Source organism: Pseudorca crassidens, chromosome 15 (genome assembly GCF_039906515.1).
Source record: "Pseudorca crassidens isolate mPseCra1 chromosome 15, mPseCra1.hap1, whole genome shotgun sequence".
NCBI lineage: Eukaryota > Metazoa > Chordata > Mammalia > Artiodactyla > Delphinidae > Pseudorca > Pseudorca crassidens.
The window spans coordinates 3,971,645-3,991,717 of record NC_090310.1 but is presented as its reverse complement, the minus strand read 5'-3'; the positions used below and the strand labels follow the sequence as shown (position 1 = coordinate 3,991,717).

The 20,073-nt window shown below is 50.3% G+C and overlaps 1 protein-coding gene across 4 annotated transcripts in view; it reads left to right on the top strand.

Moving 5' to 3' along the window:
- Window positions 1–15,377, top strand: part of RNF216 (ring finger protein 216) — a 172,450-nt gene extending 157,073 nt beyond the window's left edge. For 3 of the 4 annotated variants that reach the window (XM_067705430.1, XM_067705428.1, XM_067705429.1), the window contains exons 16-17: window positions 11,547–11,616; window positions 12,361–15,377. In XM_067705430.1, coding sequence (XP_067561531.1) covers window positions 11,547–11,616; window positions 12,361–12,680 — 390 coding nt within the window. In that variant the 3' untranslated portion in view covers window positions 12,681–15,377. The remainder of the gene's footprint in view (window positions 1–11,546; window positions 11,617–12,360) is intronic. The other variant, XR_010934747.1, reaches the window with a different exon arrangement.
- Window positions 15,378–20,073: the final 4,696 nt, after the last annotated feature.

Sequence of the window (20,073 nt, the reverse complement as noted above, 5' to 3'; positions counted from 1 at the left end):
TTGTGACAAAACTTCCCAGGCCCTGGCAGTTCCACAGACTCGGTTCCTCAGTCCCATCCAGCGAGCAAACTGGGGGCCTGAGCATCTCTAGGAACTTGGTGAAGAAATAGCGTCCATTTCTTCAGCGGTGCTCCTAAGAAGCATTCCTCAGCCTGCTTTCCTCTCTAGAAGCAGAGAGCAGCGTGGGAGTTACCACGTGTGGCAGGGTGTGCGGCAGGCAGTCTGGTTTCTTCTCAGCCCCATTTTCCTTTCTGCTCTCTCTTGTTCTTCTCCTCCCACCTCCCTTTTCTTCCCACACATGGAATTGATTATAAACGTTTCTCGTGTTCTGTTACCTTGTTTCGGTGCCATAGCATGCAACTGCCCCTCATTTTCATGTTGAATTGTCGTCTTCTACCCTGAGAAAGGTTCTGTACTTGCTCAAAATAAAGTTCGAAAGGAAGGTCAGGCAAATACAAATCCCTCCGATTTCCTCTGGTAGCCACAGCCAGAGATTTTGTTCCATTTGTCCCGTTCCCATCAAAACCGGGATCAGCCCCGTTTCCTTGATTCTCACCAGGAGACCGATTGAATTCCAACCCAGCATCTGTTGGGGCTTCTGGGAACACAAAGCCATTCAGAAGTTCAGGGAAACAAAGCATGCCCTGTCATCCAGCCTTTTCTCTGGCTTAATTAACCGGCAAGGCCAGGAAGAATCTCTCATTTGTCCATGAGGGAGTTATCCCTTCATGGTTTGGAGAGAAGTTGAGTTTTCATCCTTAATGACTAGAGATTGCTTGGGAACTGAACTAACTGCATATTAGAAAGCTGTCAGTTATCTGTTAATTGTCAGAAATAAGCTCAAAACATTCAACCAAGAGTCTTGTAAAAACAAGATGTCTTTTTAAGAAGGAAAAAAAAAAACAGAAGCAAACCAGTCACAACAAACCACAGTTTTCTAGCTTAGGGGTCAGAATGCACAGCCAAATCACAACACATAAATGAACAAACATCATTTTGCAGTGGGGGAATGGTTACCCCGGGACTTTACTGGACCCGTATGTGCTGACTTTTTTCTTGTCCGTGAGTGGTAACTTAAGGGGGTTAACAAGTTACATCTTAACTGTTAGAAGCCATGTTCAGAGCAGTCATCTGGCAGTCCGGATTCTAGAAGTGGGGCAAAATTCGTAAGAGCATTTTCTCTTTAATACAAAACAAAGTCAGTATTTATCTTGGGTTTTGGCTACCAGAAACTGCACAGAATTGTTTTCTACAACTTCTTTGTTTTTTAAATATAAGAATTTGAAGCATGTTCAGTTCAAATAAAACCCTAGGGCTTTAACAGCCAGTTTACAATTTGGCACCATTGTCGTCTAGCCGTTTGGTTAAGAGAATTATTTATTTTTCTCAAGCCTGCAGTGGATTGAACCTGACATTAATATGTGTTAATATATTTAATTCTTTGACAGTCCTCTAAGGCCAATGTATCATCCCAGTTTTACAAATGAAGAAACTTGCAGAAGATTGTGGTCAGTAAAAGGTGGCATGGGGAATTCCGTGGCCGTCCAGTGGTTAGAGCTCTGCGCTTTCACTGCTGAGGGCACAGGTTCAATCCCTGGTCTGGGAACTAAGATCCTGCATGCCAAATTAAAAAAAAAAACGTGGCATGTGTTGATCTCAGGTCTTCTGTTCTCTCAGCATCTTAAACAAAGCTGCTTTCTGCTTTCTCCCCTTAGTTGGCTCCAGCACCACCCAGCCTGGACCAGTGTCTGTCTTCCTGATGGGTCAGGGGCACGGAGGGCACTGGGCACCTTTGAGACCCTTGTTTGAGTGGCCTGGGAAAGGAAGAGGAAATAAAAGTATTTCAGATACAGGGTTGAGGAGGGAAAGGTGGAGATCATTTTAGGGAGTATCTTCAGAAAGATATTCCAGAGTTTAGCTCGGGAACTAATTTTCAGTTTCAGGGTTTTTTCCTTAACTTTTAAAATTTACCTTCGTGAAGAAGATGGTAAAGTGAACACCCATGTTGCCCTATCACTTAACTTCCACAGTTGGCCTTAGCATTTTATTTCAAGTCACTGTTTTAAACACCATTGTTTCTGTTACAACATGGAAGCGGGACCACTTTCGCATTCTGCAGATGAAGAAAACAAGATTCAGGTCACTTGGTAAAACCAGGGTACAAATCCAGGTCTTCAGCCAGCTGTTAGCTCCTTCCACTCCCCAAGTCTCCACTCTCTGTCTGGAACAAGAGGTCACAAGTACGGGAGCTTGCCGATAGCTGCCCGCAGGGCCCCTGCACCCAGTGCGTCACGCAGGCCTCCGTAAAGGGATAGGCCCTCGCTGGACCCTTCCCCATTGAGCAAGCTGCAGATGGTGGAAAGGGGCCTTGACAGTGTCCCCAGTCAGGTTTAGATGTCACTAGAGGATTGTACCAAGGAGGGCCACAGTATGGCTCAGTCCAGTAAACATGGCATGTTGGCATGTGTCATGTTCAGCAGATGCCAGCAGGCCCCAGGCTGAGTGCTTGACCCTGACAGGAGTCCCAACATGGCCACACCCCATGCTGCCTCCAGGTCCCTGGGGGGAGCTCTAGACAGAAAGGTGTTTGCGTTCCAGGCCCCTGTGACCCGAGGAGATAGTTGCAGAAACCAGCAGAGAGCCGTCCAGTCTTTGCTCCTCCCCAACACATTATCCACCTCCGCACCCCCTCCCTGGCCATTCCAGACCCCAGCTGCACAGCATGTGCCACTCCGGGCCGTGCTGCACCCTCCTCCCCCCAATTTCCTGTTGCAGGGGGACAGCTGGCGCTGGGGGGGTTAGGGTCTGGTGTTGCTCGGCGATCTGCAGCCAATCTGGGAATAATTTGAAACTAAATCCTCAGCTCTTTGGAAGCCTTTTATGAAATCATTGCAAGTTTATTAACAACAGCTGTGGCCATACATGACCTGGATCCCAGCCCCAGCCCCACCCCCAAAATTGCAGGAGGGAAGCAGCAGTTGACTTGCACTTCTCAGTCACCTTTTTACAGGGAGGAAAAGTTAAATGGAGAAGAAAAGTCATCACCCTCCCTTCATGGTCACCGGAGGCTGGCAGCAGGCAAGCAGGCTGGCAGCTCTGGTGTCCAGAAATGTTGAAGAAGACGGGCTCAAAAGGATGTTTAAAAGCCTCGCAAGAACAAGCCGTGTGCTAAGTACGCAGACATTTATTTTAGGAACCTTCAGCCTGTGGTTGGCGATTGTTGTCAATATCTGATTGGTGGAAACCTTCTCTTTTTCCCTTTAACCACTTGCAGTTTCTCTTCCTTCTTTTTCTCCCATCCAGACCCTGCTCCATGGGCAGAGCTGTGGGGCTTCATTGTTGAGGGACACGTTTTAAGGAGTTGGGGTTTGGGGTTGTTTTTCTTCATTAAAACCTCTCTGGTGAATTCTCCCTCACTTCCTGCCGGCAGCTGGCGTGCTGAGTCGGTGTTTCGGAGAAGCCGGGCCCCTGCCATCCCCCTCATGCTCTTGCCGTGCCTCACTCCCTACCCACCTCCATGTGAAGTAAGCGTGTCAGAGTCTTCTGTGTTAGGCCAGCATTTCTGTATCTTGCTGAGCTCAGAGGAATTCAGGGAAAGGAAATAAAATCCTCTCACTGTTAAGATGCAACCCCTCATTTCTTTATATAAAGCATTCTTCCAGATCTGCTGGGCTGCAAGACTCCATGTCACTCTCTGCTGTGATCCTTTGTCCTCAGCACTGCATTTGGGGTGCACTGGCCCACTGTGGGTGCTACACATGTTCCTATCCCAGTTCTCATTACATTCAGTGGTGGTCTGTGGGGTTCACTTCTCCTCTAGCCTGGCGTTTCCTTATGCTCAGTCTGAGACTTGCTTATATGCATATTCTGTGGATCTGTTTCAAGGTTTTCACCAAGATGAGGAGGGGCCAGAAAGAGGGCAGAAAAGGCCTACTGGGTCCATCTTAAACCCCGAGCCAAAGGCCAAGGAGAGGAATGCTGGGGTGGGCATGTTGCCCTTGGTGGACATTCACTAGGGCCTGTCGAGGTGTCCAGTGCAGTGAGTCCGGACAGAGTTGTCTTCCTCCCTCAGTTACCCACTGACCAAGGCAGGCAGGATATGAAGGGGAGCTCAGGTCTCAAATGGGCTTCGTTTAGCCTCCAACTTTGTTGGGGTCAGAGCAGTCAGAGGGGCCCCTAACAGCTTGCTCCCAAGGCCTTTGGCCTCTGATTGCCTGCAGAGTCCAGAGCTGCCCAGGCTCCCCTGGGGGCTGTAAGCCCAGAAGCAGCAGCCTGGCCCTGCCCTGGTTCTGATTTCACTCTTCATCATCTACTTGGTGACCTTCAACACATAACTGCCTTGTCAGAGCCTGTTTCCTTGTGGGTAGAATGCTGCCAGCCCCTTGTGGCTGGGAGAGACACTTGGAGAGCAGGCGTGTGTGAACGAGCGCATTACACACAGGGAAGTGGGGACCTGAGTGTGCAGAGTGTGGCCTTCTAGAAGGGAACCTCAGGGATTTTGGAAGTGAGATGTGGATACAAAAACAACCAATGGAAATTAGGCCAAAATCTTCCTAGGAGTTATTTCTGGTGAGGAATTACCTTTCTTTTTTCTTTCTTTTTTTAATTTTTTTAAATTTATTTATTTTTGGCTGCGTTGGGTCTTCGTTGCTGCCCGTGGGCTTTCTCTAGTTGCGGCGAACGGGGGCTACTCTTCGTTGCAATGTGCGGGCTTCTCATTGAGGTGGCTTCTCTTGTTGTGGAGCACGGGTTCTAGGCGTGCAGGCTTCAGTAGTTGTGGCTCACGGGCTCTAGAGCGCAGGCTCAGTAGCTGTGGCACACGGGCTTAGTTGCTCCGCGGCATGTGGGATCTTCCAGGACCAGGGCTCGAACCCGTGTCCCCTGCATTGGCAGGCGGATTCTTAACCACTGCACCACCAGGGAAGTCCCAGGAATTACCTTTTTTTTTTTTTTTTTTTTAAGATGTTGGGCTTCCCCGGTGGCGCAGTGGTTAAGAATCCGCCTGCCAATGCAGGGGACACGGGTTCGAGCCCTGGTCCTGGAAGATCCCACATGCCGCGGAGCAACTAAGCCCTTGTGCCACAGCTACTGAGCCTGCGCTCTAGAGCCCGTGAGCCACAACTACTGAAGCCCATGCTCCGCAACAAGAAAATCCACCGCAATGAGAAGCCCGCGCACCGCACCAAAGAGTAGCCCCTGCTTGACACAACTAGAGAAAGCCCGCGCACAGCAGTGAAAACCCAACACAGCCAAAAATAAATAAATAAAATAAATTTATAAATAATAAATTTAAAAAAAAGATGTTGGGGGTAGGAGTTCATTAATTTATTTATTTATTTATTTTTGCTGTGGTGGGTCTTCGTTTCTGTGCGAGGGCTTTCTCTAGTTGTGGCAAGCAGGGGCCACTCTTCATCGCGGTGCGCGGGCCTCTCATTATCGTGGCCTCTCTTGTTGCGGAGCACAGGCTCCAGACGCGCAGGCTCAGTAGTTGTGGCTCACGGGCCTAGTTGCTCTGCGGCATGTGGGATCCTCCCAGACCAGGGCTCGAACCCGTGTCCCCTGCATTAACAGGCAGATTCTCAACCACTGGTCCACCAGGGAAGCCCGGAATTACCTTTTTATTTGTGTTTTGTTTAACTCTTTTTCCCAAGGTTGCTTTAATGTGTGTGAGAATCAAAACTCTGGCTTTTTGTGGAAGAAGGAGAAAATTCCATGGGACTCCAAGGTATACAGGTAACTTGGTAGCCTCATGAGAAAACATGTCAACAAGGCAAGGACATCTGGAGATGGCCTGGAACAGCGCCCAGGTCAGGAGCGATAGGCGACTCAGTTACCATGAGCCAGTTAAGTCCTGTGGCCTCAGTGATAGAGCCTGGCCTGCACCTTAGGCTTCTGGTTTCTCCCCGAGCTCCCGGCTCCCACTCTGGGTGAGAAGGTTCTGCTGGCTTTGTCTCAAAGGCCAAGTGCTGGGGAGGCCAGTCAGAGACCTGATGTTCCAAGTGATGGCACATGTACTTCTGGGTGAGCTGACCCCAGGAAAATGGGAATTTTCCAGGGAAGTGTCCCCTTCTCTGCTGTACTGCTGGCTGTTCATCTCCTTGAGTAGAGGTGTTTTATTTTGCCCTATTCCCTTCTTTTATTCAGTGGAGAAAGGAGATTTCAGAGTTCTGCCCATCCCAAAGAGAAGGAACTCTTATATTTCAAAGAGAGCAAGATACACTCTTTCTAGAACAAAGCAGGGCCTAAAAATAGTCACCTCTGACAGTTCTCAGGGCAGGCAGAGTACTCTGGGCCCCTCCAGTCATACTGTTCCAGAAGCTTCTATTCAGAAACTAGTGGTTTAAGTGCTTGAGAGCTCAGGCTTTGAGAAGGCCTGGATTCAAACCTTACTATGTGTGGGACTTCCCTGGCGGTCCAGTGGTTAAGACTCCGTGCTTCCAATGCAGGGGGCGTGGGTTCGATCCCTGATCAGAAAAAATATTTTTAAAAAACCTCAGTTTCCTCATTTGTAATATGGGGATTAATTAATAGTACCTAACTCCTGGAGTTGTTATGAAATCTATGTGAGGTGCTTAGAACAGGAGCTGGTACACAGTAAGCCATTATTACTGTCACTGTGCTTGGCACTTTATAAAAAGTGAGATCATTTGCTTCTCACAGTAAACCTGCTATGGAAATGATTAGCCTCCAGGTTAAGTCGTGTTGGGTAGAGGGGTCCCCAGGCCAAGGTCTGTGGAACCCCAAAGCTGGAGTCCCATCACACCAGCTGCCTGCCTGTTAGGAAGCCAGTGTTGCTTTAAGATAAAATTCACTACGGTGGGGGCTGCTCCAGCATGCCGGGATTTCCTGTAAGTGACTCAGGCCCTGCAGGGGGGCTGGAGGACAGTTAATTCTGTGATCCAGCCCACACACCCCTGGCCCTCTCGTCATCTTTATTCCTCCTATTGTTCCCTGTTTCCAGCAGGTTAGGTGTGTCCTAGATTTGCAGAATGGCAAGACTTTTTCACAGGTGTTCTTATTCACCGTGAATGATGACACTTGGGATGCCTAGAATGTTTCCCAAGGGAACTCACCTCTAGAAAAGCCTTAATATCCCCATGTATCACGTATCCAACCCAAGAAGTGTTCTGATGAGGGACCAGTCCTCACGTGTTATCTCAAAATAAACCCTAAACCTACCTTCACTCTTTTTATTTTAACATTATTAACTTTTTAAATTGTGGTAAAGTAAAATTTGCCATTTTTAAAGTGTACAGTTCAGTCTGCCTTCACTTTTTTTTTTTTTTTGCGGTACACGGGCCCCTCACTGTTGTGGCCTCTCCCGTTGCGGAGCACAGGCTCCGGACGCGCAGGCTCAGCGGCCATGGTTCACGGGCCCAGCCACTCCGCGGCATGTGGGATCTTCCCAGACCGGGGCACGAACCCACGTCCCCTGCATCGGCAGGCGGACTCTCAACCACTGCGCCACCAGGGAAGCCCTTCTGCCTTCACTTTTTTTTTAATTTTTTTAAAAATTTTTTTTTGTTTTAATTTTTTATTTATTTATTTTTGGCTGCATTGGGTCTTCGTTGCTGTGCGCAGGCTTTCTCTAGTTGCAGTGAGCGGGGGCTACTCTTCGTTATGGTGTGCAGGCTTCTCATTGTGGTGGCTTCTCTTGTTGCAGAGCACGGGCTCTAGGTGCTCAGGCTTCAGTAGTTGTAGCACGCGGGCTCAGTAGGTGCGGCACACAGGCTCAGTAGTCGTGACACGTGGGCTTAGTTGCTCCACGGCATGTGGGATCTTCCCAGACCAGGGCTCGAACTCGTGTCCCCTGCATTGGCAGGCGGATTCTTAACCACTGCGCCACTAGGGAAGCCCATGCCTTCACTCTTGACTTGAGGAATTTTAAATACTCAAGGGAAACTGCTTATGGAAGGAAATTCTACCCCAGATGAAGAAGAAGTCTTCCCCCTTAGAGTCTAACATATTTGGCTGAAAATGTAATTTTTATCTTTAAAAAAATATATTGAAAAGTGTTTTAGTTCTTAGTTTCGAAATATAGTGTCCTGTGACTCCAACCAGTTGGAGAAAGTTGAAATCTGAAACACTTAACCCATATTCTAGGTGTAACTAACAATTCGCTCATTCTTTATGGTAACAATCACTGCTCAAAATAGTTGAGTGCTGACATTTTCTTGTGAAATACAGACTGTATTTAGACCGTGAGAGCACTGCCTAACCAGGGAAAGCCGGAGCTTAAGGACAAATAGTCCTGAGTCCGCTTAACAAATCAGGAGAGTGATCAGAGCAAAGGAAGGAAGGGAAGAGGCTCCAGGTGGCTCTCTTCAAAAGGTGAAGAACTCAAGGCTCTAAGGCTTCTCCCGCCCCCCAACCCCGGAAGAGCTCTCAGTGGCGGCCTGGGAGTTTCTGCCAGCTCGTGGACCTGGCTGCTCTGTCCTCCAGAGAGCCGGCAGATCCGTATCAGGACGCTCAACTCACACTTGCCTGTGCAAGTGCCTCAGACCCGCCTAAGGGAATTCTTACATTGCATTTATTCAGGGGCGAACTTTTACCAGGAGCGTTTGGATTTATCACAGGAAACTTAGTATTGATAAAAATCGGTCAGATGCCCTGTTCATCCATACCCTTAACAGTGCTATAAGAGACCTGGAATCTTTACTCAGAAAGTATCCCTCATTCTTCATTTATTCTGACAGAAATGTCACAAGACAGTCAGAGGGGAAAGAGGGGGTGGGGGTCAGGGGTTAGTCTTTAATGCTGTGAAATTACTCTTTAGGCCCATGTAGGATTCCAAAGTGGAATGCCAGCTGGAATTGTGATCACAGCACAAAAATAGAAGCTCCATGAGGGAAGGGACCAGGTCTGCCTTATTCTTAGCTGTACATCCAGTTCAGGTCCTGATGCATACTGGACACACGATACATATTCTTGAATGAAAGCATACATATACCCTCCACATTTTCAAATCAAACGACAGGGACCGGGAACCTTCAAAGTAGTTTTCTGTGGATTTTCTCCAGGAAAGGTATTTGAGTGACACTGCCTAGTCCACCGCCAACTAACCATAACTTTGAACAACTTACCTGCTCTGGGACCTTACTTTCTGTGGTAGAAGGAAGTTAGAATGGCTGGTTTCTAAGGTGCCTTCCTGTGCCATCAGAGGCCTTAGGTGTCCCTCTGGGTACTGATGGACATGACCACATTTAAGTGATGTGATAGAAGAGGGATGAGATAGTGGGGGTGGGGTGAGGGTGATGGTGATGTAGTACTAATAGTTATAATTAATAAATGACCAGAGGCAGGAAACCTCACTCATACCATAAAGAAGCCACTGAGAGAAATCTTAGGGCATCTCCCAATCTTTACCACTTTCTCTTGAAACTTCATCTTTCTGAAATCTTTATTCCTGCCATTTTCACAACTTTCCTGTCTTTAATGAGGAGTACTTGCTTTGTGCTGGGTCCTTTACACAATTGAGCTCATACGGTCCTTACAACAGCCCATTTTACAGATGAGATGCCCAGACTCAGATGTTCAGGAATTTGCCCAGGTCACTCAGTGAGCAGTGCAGAGCAACAACTCTCCTACTTTCCATTTTTCTAGATTACTCTTTTTTTTTTTTTTAATCTTTTTTCCTAGGCTTGCCACTGGCACCAAAATAAAGATGTTTGCCAGCTCCTAATCTCGATAGTGGTAGAATTTATCTTGACATTCACATGGAGAGCTTCAGACTGCCTCCACCAAAGCCTGCTGCATTACTGGAGCCCTTAGTGTTGATTGGCTTAGGGATTACTCTGTAGAGTAGTAAGTTTCCTCATTTGGAGTGTTCACAAAGAGGCTGGATGAGCATGTCTTAGGGTTTTTATAGAGTAGGTGTCCAGTACACAATGAGTGAGCGACACTCATGACTCCAGAATCAGGGAGGGGCCATAACTGTCTGAAATCACAAGTTACCATCTTGGTTATGACATTAGTAACTGCCCATTGCCTGCAGACTGCCCATTGCCCAGCTCCACGCTGAGGCTGCTGTGCTCTCCCCTGGTCCAAGGTTTTCCAGGGGTTCTTTCCAGCTCATGCACTCCCTTCTGTGGCCCTCCATTCACCTCCCAGAAGTGCCACGGGTGACGTCAGCCAGTCCAGAGCATCCAATCAGCATGAAAACTCCAGAGTTATCACTGGCAGTGTTCCAGCCCAGACCACGTGGAGAGGCCTCGCCTGATGCGTCGTCTGGGGCAACACACGTTTCTAGCAGGCTTCTGGAAGTCCTGAAACTTGGCTTATGCTTCCCCACCCCACACTGGGCACCACTGCCCTTCTCCTTACTTCTTCCCAGTTTGACTGCCCTTAACTCCTGGAGGAGCTACTGCAAGACCCCAGGAAACAGGACACGCCTGCCTGTCTCTCAGTTTGATCAGTGCACTTGCCACGCTCAGGTCGTGGCTGCAGTGTCAACTCTGCTCTTTGTCGAGCCCCAGCTCGTGGCGGGTAGACTTAAGTCCCATGCCCTCCGTGGCCATGCTGGTTCAGCAGCAGCCCTGCGGCTGGCAGCAAAGACATGCACCGTATTGGTGGTGTTTTCAATCCAGCGAGTGTCCTTTCAGTCCCCAGCCGTTTTGCAGGGCCGCTGAGGAGTGGGTTGAACCCCCAGGACATTACACAGAACAGGCATGGTTCAGGTTGTCTGTCCCGGGCCAGCAGCCCAGTTCACGGTGCCTGGGGCAGGTGGAGATGGGGGAACTGTATGTGGCACAGACCCCTGAGTTTCCCTGGTGAAGCCCACACATCTGCCTGTACCCAGAGCGCCTACTTGGCTCTGTCCCCAGGCTGGGATAATCCAAGTCTGAATTGCCTATTAGCGAAGCAGGCCTACCAAGCCCGAGTTTGAGAAGGGGAGATGGGGAGATCTACAGGGGAGTTGTTCTTAGACTGCTGTGTCCTTCCCTGTGGCCCAGGCCACTGTTCTGCTGGCGGGATGCTGCTCCTTCTACAGCCCACCACTGTCTAGGAGCTAAAGGCCAGCTTCAGGGCTCAGCAGGCCTGCATAGTCTTTTGTCCAGCTCAGTTCGGGGAGCCAGCAAGACTTCCGGGCCCTACAGAGAGCGCTTCTTGCTCAGAGTTTGTAGACTCAAGATCTGAAACTCCTCAGGCCCTGCCCACTCCAGCTCACCCCCATACCAAACCCTTGGGTTATCAGTCTGCCCTCTCCGAGCTGTGGGAAGTTCTTACCTTACAGCTGAGTGAACAGAGCAGGCTCTCTCAGCCCAGCCCCCAGACAGCCACCTGCAGTGCACAGACCCGCTCCTTGGTCCCAGCCTTTCAGATGGGCTTCCTCATGGGAACACCGTCTAATGATGAAGGAAGAAGATTCTCGGGGAACTGGGAATGGGTGGTATGCAAGCCCACGACCTCGCTGGTCAGCAGCAGGTTTCTGGCTTAGCCCCATTGCTGATCGGCAGCAAGCCGGCCTCCCGCGCATTCCGGGAGGGCCTCAGCGCTGCATGGAGCTGGCTGAGAGCAAGCTTGTCATCTTCTTTCCTTTCTCCTAGGAAGATGATGAGAAGCTAATTGAGGAAATCCAGAAGGAGGCCGAAGAGGAACAGAAAAGAAAGAATGGAGGCAAGTGCTCCCCAAGACAGGCCCTGTGCTCACTCCATGTGCACAGGGGACGAGGGGACCCCACTGCCGGCTTGCATCGGGATCCTGGCACTCCACCCAGCCAGGGACCACCGGGGAGTGCTGTCCCTTAGGTGCCCACTTACATACCTCACCCACATATCCAGCTGCCTCTGGGAAAGGCCCTGAAAGCATAGACACAGTTTCAGCAGCTCCTTGATGGCCAGGAGGTCCCAAGGGGTGAGTTGGAGCTTAGGAAGCAAATAAAAGCGAAAGCAGACTTAAAACGACAGTAGGCCCCTCTGAGGTTACAGAGGAATGAAATGGAGTTTCTGTAAGTGGCCATCCACGCCCTGGCTCTAAAGGAAATTCTCTCACAGAAGCTCCGCCTTTTCTGAGCTGGATCAGTCTGCCTCCTTCCAAGGTGATCCTTGCAGAGTGTGACACTCGGTGGGAAGTACGGTTTTGTCCTTGGTGATGGCTGGTTAGGGGGCTATGCACCCATGCGTGCATGCTACGTTTTGGGCTTTAATCGGCCTTATTCTGGCCTGGCCACCCCTCCTGTGTCCACAGGGAAGAATGATGCTGAAAGTTGGAGGTTCCCGGTCTGCCCTCATGCTCCAGGCTGTCAGCCTACAGCTCAGGGCCCCTGGGACCAGGATCAGGATATGCAGCTCTGGTCCCAAGCCAGATCCGAGCACAGTGGGATTTAACTGTTTTCTCTACTAAATCCCATCTTCTTTTCAGAGAATACCTTCAAACGCATTGGGCCCCCCTTGGAGAAGCCTCCAGAGAAAGTCCAGAGGATCGAAGCCCTGCCGAGGCCCGTCCCACAGAACCTGCACCAGCCACAGATCCCCCCCTACGCCTTTGTGCACCCAGCCTTCCCCCTGCCTCCTGTCCGGCCCATGTTCAACAACTTCCCCCTCAACATGGGCCCCATCCCAGCACCCTATGTGCCCCCTCTGCCCAATGTACGAGTCAATTACGACTTCGCCCCTGTCCACATGCCGCTGGAGCACAACCTGCCTATGCACTTTGGCCCCCAGCCACGGCATCGCTTCTGACACCCAGGCCCCACCCCTCCCGGGAGCCCCGCCAAGCATCCTGCGCAGGCTGGAGGCTGGATAGATGCTCCTTTGCCCCCAAGGCTGATGGCTGTGTCCATGCCTGCTAAGTAGGGATGACGGACTTGCCTGTTGAATGGATAGGCTGGATTTCTTCCTGGGAAGGGCCACTGCTCCTTGAAGAGTGATCAGCAGGCTAGTACCCTCTGGGTGCCCGTAACAGGATTGGGCCAGAGATAAGGGGGCAGCAAAACCCTCTTCCTGAAGAGTTCTGCCGTCCTAGCAGCCAACGTGGTGGCCCTGGGCCACAAGGTAGCCCGTCTCTATCACTCACGTCCCTGCAGAAATAGATGAAGGGAAATGTTTGCCTCCATCCCCTCCCCCGGCAGACAACAGAAGTCTCTCAGTTAAAAACCACGTAAGCCTTCCTTACCGTAGCAGTGTGATCCATAAATAAAGTGAAATAACAAGTAGTGCGGTTTCAAGAGAGCTGAGAGCTTGGGACCGTGTCGTGGAGGCCTGGTTCTTCTACCCCCCTCGCTCCGAAGCCCACCTAGAGTGAGGTGCACCCCACTGCCCTGAGCCGGTTGGTCTAAGTGGCAGAGCGATGTCCACAGACCTGGGAGCGCCGCTCAGGTTGGGGTGGCTGTGGACCGTGTCCAAGTGCAGTACCCCAGGCCGCCACCACAGTGATTGTTCCAGGGTCTCGCCTCCCCTCTTGATCCTCTTGGATGAGACCACAGAGAGCCATTTCATGCAAAGGGATGTTTGTAGTTTACCTAAAGAAACATTTGCCGTTTACTCACTTTGAACCTTCCCAGTTTTCTGTGGCCTCTACTAGAGTTTCTCTCCCTTGGTCTCTGCAAAGTCAAAGAAACCTGTTGCCCCGCGCCTGGCAGTTGAGGAGGGTGGGATGGTCCTGAAATTTTTGCCAACCACAAGATCCTTTTGAAGTAGCTGTGACAGAGGCCTGGTGGCTCTCCCAGGGAGCCGTGTTTGCCACCACCCAGGTAATGAACAGATTCTCCCCTAAGGTATGGTGGCGCTGGCTTTCCCCAGCAGGTACATGACCCAGGTTGCGCTTGGCAGCTACCCTTTCCTGAGGTCAGGTGAGTCCCCGCCATGTTCCCAGTTGCCTTTTGCTGTCCAGCCCCAGCCAGGTGTTTGAGCCTCACCCCGGCCACCCGCTCTGCAGTACTTCATGCTCCAGCCCATGTGCAGAGCAGAGGCCTCAGTGGGGAATGAACCTGCCTGGCTCCCTGTGTTGGCCTCCCTTCCTCTTGCTGAAGCTCTGATGGCTATGGGGTTCCCCGAAGTTCACACACACAGACCTCAGAGAGGAGGGGACACACCCGGGACCAGGCATCACTGTCTGGTCGGTCACCCATTGCCATCAGCCTCTCAGATGTTTTTCAGAGATTAAAATGGAGAGGTGATGTGCCAGGTTGCCTGTTACTGCTGTCTTTCCTCTGGGTTTGGGGTTTGCGGATAGGTGGCCCCCTGGGCTTGGGGTGGGGGGCGCATGAAGAGAGGCTACACTGAGTCTCTGCTGCCAGGAGCCTTTCCCTACTGGGCTTCCTGCCCCTGCCCTCGGGGCACAGCAACAGTATTTCTTCAAGTACCTTTAAAGCATGTTCCCCGTGCTTCCCCAAGGGAGGGTCCCTGAGGGCTGTGAACTGCCAACAGATGTCCCACCGGATGGGGAGGGTGACCCCAGGTGCTGTCAACCTGCCCCACCGGTGACAGTGCTCACCCCAGCCCACCAGAACCTTCTGGGTCTCTGACCCGATTCATCATCTAACGAAGGAACCAGCTTCCATCTTTGCCCAGCAGCCCAGGGTACGTGGCTCCACGGAGGTCCTGGGGCAGCAGCAAGGACAGACCTTGGGCTGGTGTTGCATGCCCTTGACACTGCGGTCCAGGAACTGCCCTAGGACCTGGCATGCAAAGGTCCAAAGGTTGCTGCACAGGAGGGAGACCAGAATAATTCCCCCAAGGCCAAACTGAAGACTTGTCTTTTGAGATGAGTTCTGGCTGTTTTTAGCCACACAAGGCAGCTAGGGAACCACTCCTGCCTTTCTGAGCCGAGGGCGCCTGATTTCTAACGTTCCTCCTTGAGCCAGGCTGTGGAGTGGCTCGCAGGTCTGCAGATGTAGCACAGTCACTTTTGCCTCAAGTTCTGACCCAAGCGTGAGCCCCCTCATGTCTGCAAAATGACCCTGTAGGTGCCTCGTGTCTTGGAGAAGCAGTCTGTACTAGTGATGGGGTTGGGGAGAGAGGGCGCCATAACCATCAGACACACCAATCAGTGGCTGCAAGATGCAAACGACAGGACACCCCCAGAGATCAGCCCCTGTCTGGGGGACAGAGCAGTCCCGGAGGCAGCCTGGCACCTTCCCCTCTGGGCTGCCTTGCTTGCTCCCTGGAGCGAGAGACTGCCCAGCAACAGTCCCATTCTTGCCTTAAAACTGGAGAGAGGAATCTAGTATTTGCACTTAGCAAAAGATTTTAAAACTTAAAAAAAATGTGCATGACCTGTCACTTTGTATAAAAATAGCAAAAACGATTAGTTTACTAAATTCTTTACCTTCTGGTAGTAAAAATACATAAAATAATTGTTTAAACTACTGTGTTATGTAAAAAGCCTGTACCATATGTAACTTGGTTTTTTGTAAATAAATGTTTGTGCAGACTGCTCTCTGGTTTAGTTTCTCCACATGGCCTGACCAGGCAGGCCCCACGACCCCACAGAGTTACAGGGGCTGCTCAGACTGAAAGCCAGCGGATTCCAGGGGAGTGATAACACTTCATGTAACACTGCTCACCCAGAGCGGAGGTCGGGATGCTGCTGGAGAGCTGCAGGATCTGATCCCAAAGGAGCCCCGAGGGGCTGGGCCTGCTCAGGAGGAAGACCAGGTGATCCATTATGCTAACCCTGCCTGGGTGGCTGCCCAGGTCGGGTTGGGCACAAAGGGGGTTTTTTATTTGTTTTTCAGTACAGAATCCCCTTCAAGAAAGTATGGTCAGCCCCTCTTCCAGGCCCCTGCAGCAAGCCACTGACTCGGCCCTGGAGGTGGATGCAAAAGGGAGAAACCTCACTCAGGAGGCCAGTCCTGAGAACAGGGAGCCCCTAGGCAGTGAAGCTGCAGGTACACCCCCTTCCACACACTTCCTGCCACCTGCCAGGCCTGGAGGGTACCCTGGGCACGGGTGGATCACAGCACGCTCGGGCTCAGATGTTGAGAAAGCACGCTATCCTCTTCTCCACTTGCAGCTTTTTACTGAGTGACTTTTTTTTTAATTGCACATCTGAAAAAGGTGTACTGAAGTAAACCCAAGACAAAAGTTACCTGCATTACCAGCTTCTAAATCGGTGTATTTTTAAATTTACCCATGCCATCTAGTTCTTGTTCCTGTACATGTTCCATATTTACAGCAATATCATAGACTATTCTACAGTTTCCATCAGTAGATAAGTAATGTTTTTGCCCCGCAATCTACTGCCATCTTTTTTTCCCATCCTCCATTCAAGTAACCAGAGTCACATTCCTCCCTCTTTACCCCACTCGCCCTCCAGCACATTTCAACATGCACCTGCTTATCAGGGCTCTGGGCCTTTGTTGTTACAAAAGTGGTTTCATACTTTTGGCTGAAACTCACTTTTCTCTCTTTGCAGTCATGGAGTACCCTCCAGGTCTGTGGGTCAATATAGCTCTAATTTGTGCCTTTTATGCCTTCCATGATATTTCTTTGTATATATTTGCCAACCATTGCCCCATTAAAGAAAATTTGGATGCTTGCAAAGTCTTGCCACCACACACAACACCTCAGTGAACATTCCCTTTGATGTTGCAATAGATAAATTTCCAGCAGTGGAGTTGTGAATCAAAGAATGGAGTGTGTGTGTATTTTTTTTTTTTGAAGTATAGTTGATTTACAATATTGTGTTAGTTTCAGGTGTACAGCAAAGTGATCTGGTTATACGTATATATATCTAGATTTTTAAAAATTTTTTCCGTTATACTTTTTTTACAAGCTATTGAACATAGTTACCTGTGCTATACAGTAAATCCTTGTTTATCTATTTTATATATGGTAGCACGCATCTGTTAATCCCATACTCCCAGTTTATCCCCCACCGCCTTCCCCTTTGGTAACCATAAGTTTGTTTTCTGTGTCTGTGAGTCTGTTTCTGTTTCATAAATAAGTTCATTTGTACTATTTTTTAGATTCCACATATAAGTGATATCATATGATTGTCCTTCTGTCTGACTTACTTCACTTAGTATGATAATCTCTAGGTCCATCCATGTTGCTGCAAGTGGCATTATTTCATTCTTTTTTATGGCTGAGTAGTATCCATTGTATATATGTACCACATCTTCCTTATCCATTCATCTGTCGATGGACACTCAGGTTGCTTCCATGTCTTGGCTATTGTAAATGATGCTGCTAAGAATGTTGGGGTGCATGTATCTTTTCGAATTAGAGTTTTTGCCTTTTATAGATATAACCCCAGGACTGGGATTGCTGGATCATATGGTAACTCTATTTTAAGTTTTTTAAGGAACCTCCATACTGTTTTCCATAGTAGCTGCACCAATTTACATTCCTGCTAACAATGTAGGAGGGCTCCCTTTTCTCCAGGTATATTTCAGTAGCTTTGCCAGATTCCTCTCCTGCAAAGCTGTGTCAGCCCACCACAGGTGAGAGCCTTGGGCTGTGCTCTTGCCCCTCATTGGCACATCTTTGTGACCATGGTCCACCCTGCTGTCCTAAGTCATGCCCTCTGTAATCTGACCTCATGGAGACATCACTTCTATTTTCACCTCTTTCTTTAGGTAAAACTGCTTTTAGGTCAGGAGCATTTGTCATTGTAATGTCCAAACTTTTATTTTTTCCATCCTTAAAAAAGTGTCTTTTTTTAATATATTTGCCAATTGTAAATGTTTTTAAATGGAAAAAAAAATTGAAAACACAGAAAAGTATAAAGAAGAAGTGCTTTGTTACCCAAAGGTGACTACTAATAATATTTTGATGTGTTTCCTTCCAGTGTATTTATTTTCTGTGATATATATGGTGTATTTCACAAAACCAGTAAGCCAGATGTGCAGATTTTCAGTCTTTCTTGAGCAGTAACAAGGTACGTATGAGCAAGTGCTTCTGAAACATGATTTTTAATTAGCTCCTTGTTTTATAACTTCTTGCTGCAGGCTCTGTTAGCATTCTCTTTGGGCTTATTAAAATCTCTTTCCTGAAGGCTGGTGCACAGCCAACCCTCCCCAGCCTGCTGGCCCTTTGTTCCCATGACCCCTGGTGGGAAATGGTCACATCTAAATCCCCATCTGTGTCATCCCTCTTAGTCAGGATTACGTTGGAGAACCAGTTCCTCTCCCTTCATCAGCACATTTTTGGCAAGGACTGATCACTGGCTTGGCTTGGCTTTGCCTTAGAAGGTGCCAGTTAAAACCCTCGTGGCATTTGTTGAGACGTGGATGGATCTAGAGACTGTCATACAGAGTGAAGTAAATCAGAAAGAGAAAAACATCGTATATTAACGCATATATGTGGAACCTAGAAAATGGTACAGATGAACCAGTTTGCAGGGCAGAAATTAAGACACAGATGTGGAGAACAAACGTATGGTCACCACGGGGGTAAAGCCGGGTGGGTGTGTGTGTGGAGGTGGTGGTGCGATGAATTGGGCGATTGGGATTGACATGTGTACACTGATGTGTATAAAATTGATGACTAGGGGCTTCCCTGGTGGCGCAGTGGTTGAGAGTCCGCCTGCCAATGCAGGGGACAGGGGTTCGTGCCCTGGTCCGGGAAGATCCCACATGCCGCAGAGCGACTGGGCCCGTGAGCCATGGCCTCTGAGCCTGCGCGTCCGGAGCCTGTGCTCCAGAACGAGAGAGGCCACAACAGTGAGAGGCCCGCGTACCGCAAAAAAAAAAAAAAAAAAAAAAATTGATGACTAATAACCTGCTGTATAAAAACTAAAATCCTTGCGGCACTGAGACCATGCCCCACGCCCTGCACACAGTGGGCACCTGTGCACGCGCCACTAAATGGTGCAGGCTTAGGCTGGGCCTCAGGAAGGCGCCACTCAACTGGGTGGGCTTGGGCTGTCAGGGTCCGCAGCAGTGGTGACAAAAAACATGCCACTAAAACACCAGACCGCGGGAACAGAAGACGCAGCAGGAGGCTCCCATGGGCTGGGGAGGTGGCCTAGAGGAGGTGCCTGCAGCCAAGAGGGTGGGGAAAGACCCCAACCTGGCTCCTCTTCATCGCCTAGGGCTTGTCAGTAGGTTGGATGCGGCGACAGGGGGAGTAGCCTCCTGCCCCTCCGAGCCCTGTCTCCGGCCCTCTGGGCGTCGGGTAGCAGACCCGGTGCTGTCCCTCCTCCCCTCCCCTCCAAGCCCCCACCAGGGCCCAACCGAGCTTCTCCCGCCCCGGAGCCAGCGGCCCCCTTCCCCCGCCGCTGCTCCACCCGCTCCTCCGCGGCCTCGGCAGCAGGAAACCACCCCGAGCAAGAGAGCGCAATGGCTAGAAACCGCCGCGGGCAGCTTTGAGCCCTGCTGCGGTTTGTCTGAGACTGCAGCCCCGTAGATGGCCTCCCAGGGTCCCTCGCCCCTAGCGGCCCGAGCTTCCCCCCAGCACGACGGGCGGGGGCTGTCAAGGGCTCCCCGGGGCCAGCGCACACAAACCACCTCGCGCAGCGCCCAGCGTGCCCCAAACCAAGCCTGTGGCCCCCCCCTGTGCGCGGCTCGCCTCTCACGGCTGGAAGAGGCGCCTGGGGGGGACTGTGGCCGCAGCCTTCTTAAATGGCTCTGTCCCTCCTTTCTCTGTTGGCCCCAAGTCTGGTCCTCTCTGTCTCTCTCTCTCCCCCTCCCCCTCTTTACTCATTTCTATCGCGTTTAAGGCCACTTACCAAAAATACATATGATATAAAAACAAACAGAGAAACCAAATTGGAACAAAAGCGAAGCTATGATTATAAAATGAACACAGCCCAGAGTTAGGGCTCTGAATCACCTCCACCAGGCGTCCTTACCCAGTCTTCAAAGGCAGCTTCACCTCGCATGCTGAAACGCATGAGTTATAAGGGTCAATGTCTCTATAAGACGGAGACATGCCCATAGCTCAAGGGAAGGGCACTGTGCAGGCAGAGGCACATCTTGGCGACCTGCTGGAGGCCCGGCTGCCCCTGTCCCAGGCACCCTGAGGGCCAAGCCTGCTCACAGCCTCAGACCTCGGGGAAGCTGACACCTCCCCCACAGACATATCCTTTCTCTCCCTTCTGATGGGGAGTAAGGCCAAAAAGGAAGCCTAGAGCGACCTTAAAGCTGGGCGTTCCTACCCAGCTCTGCCATTTCCTGCCTCTGAGACA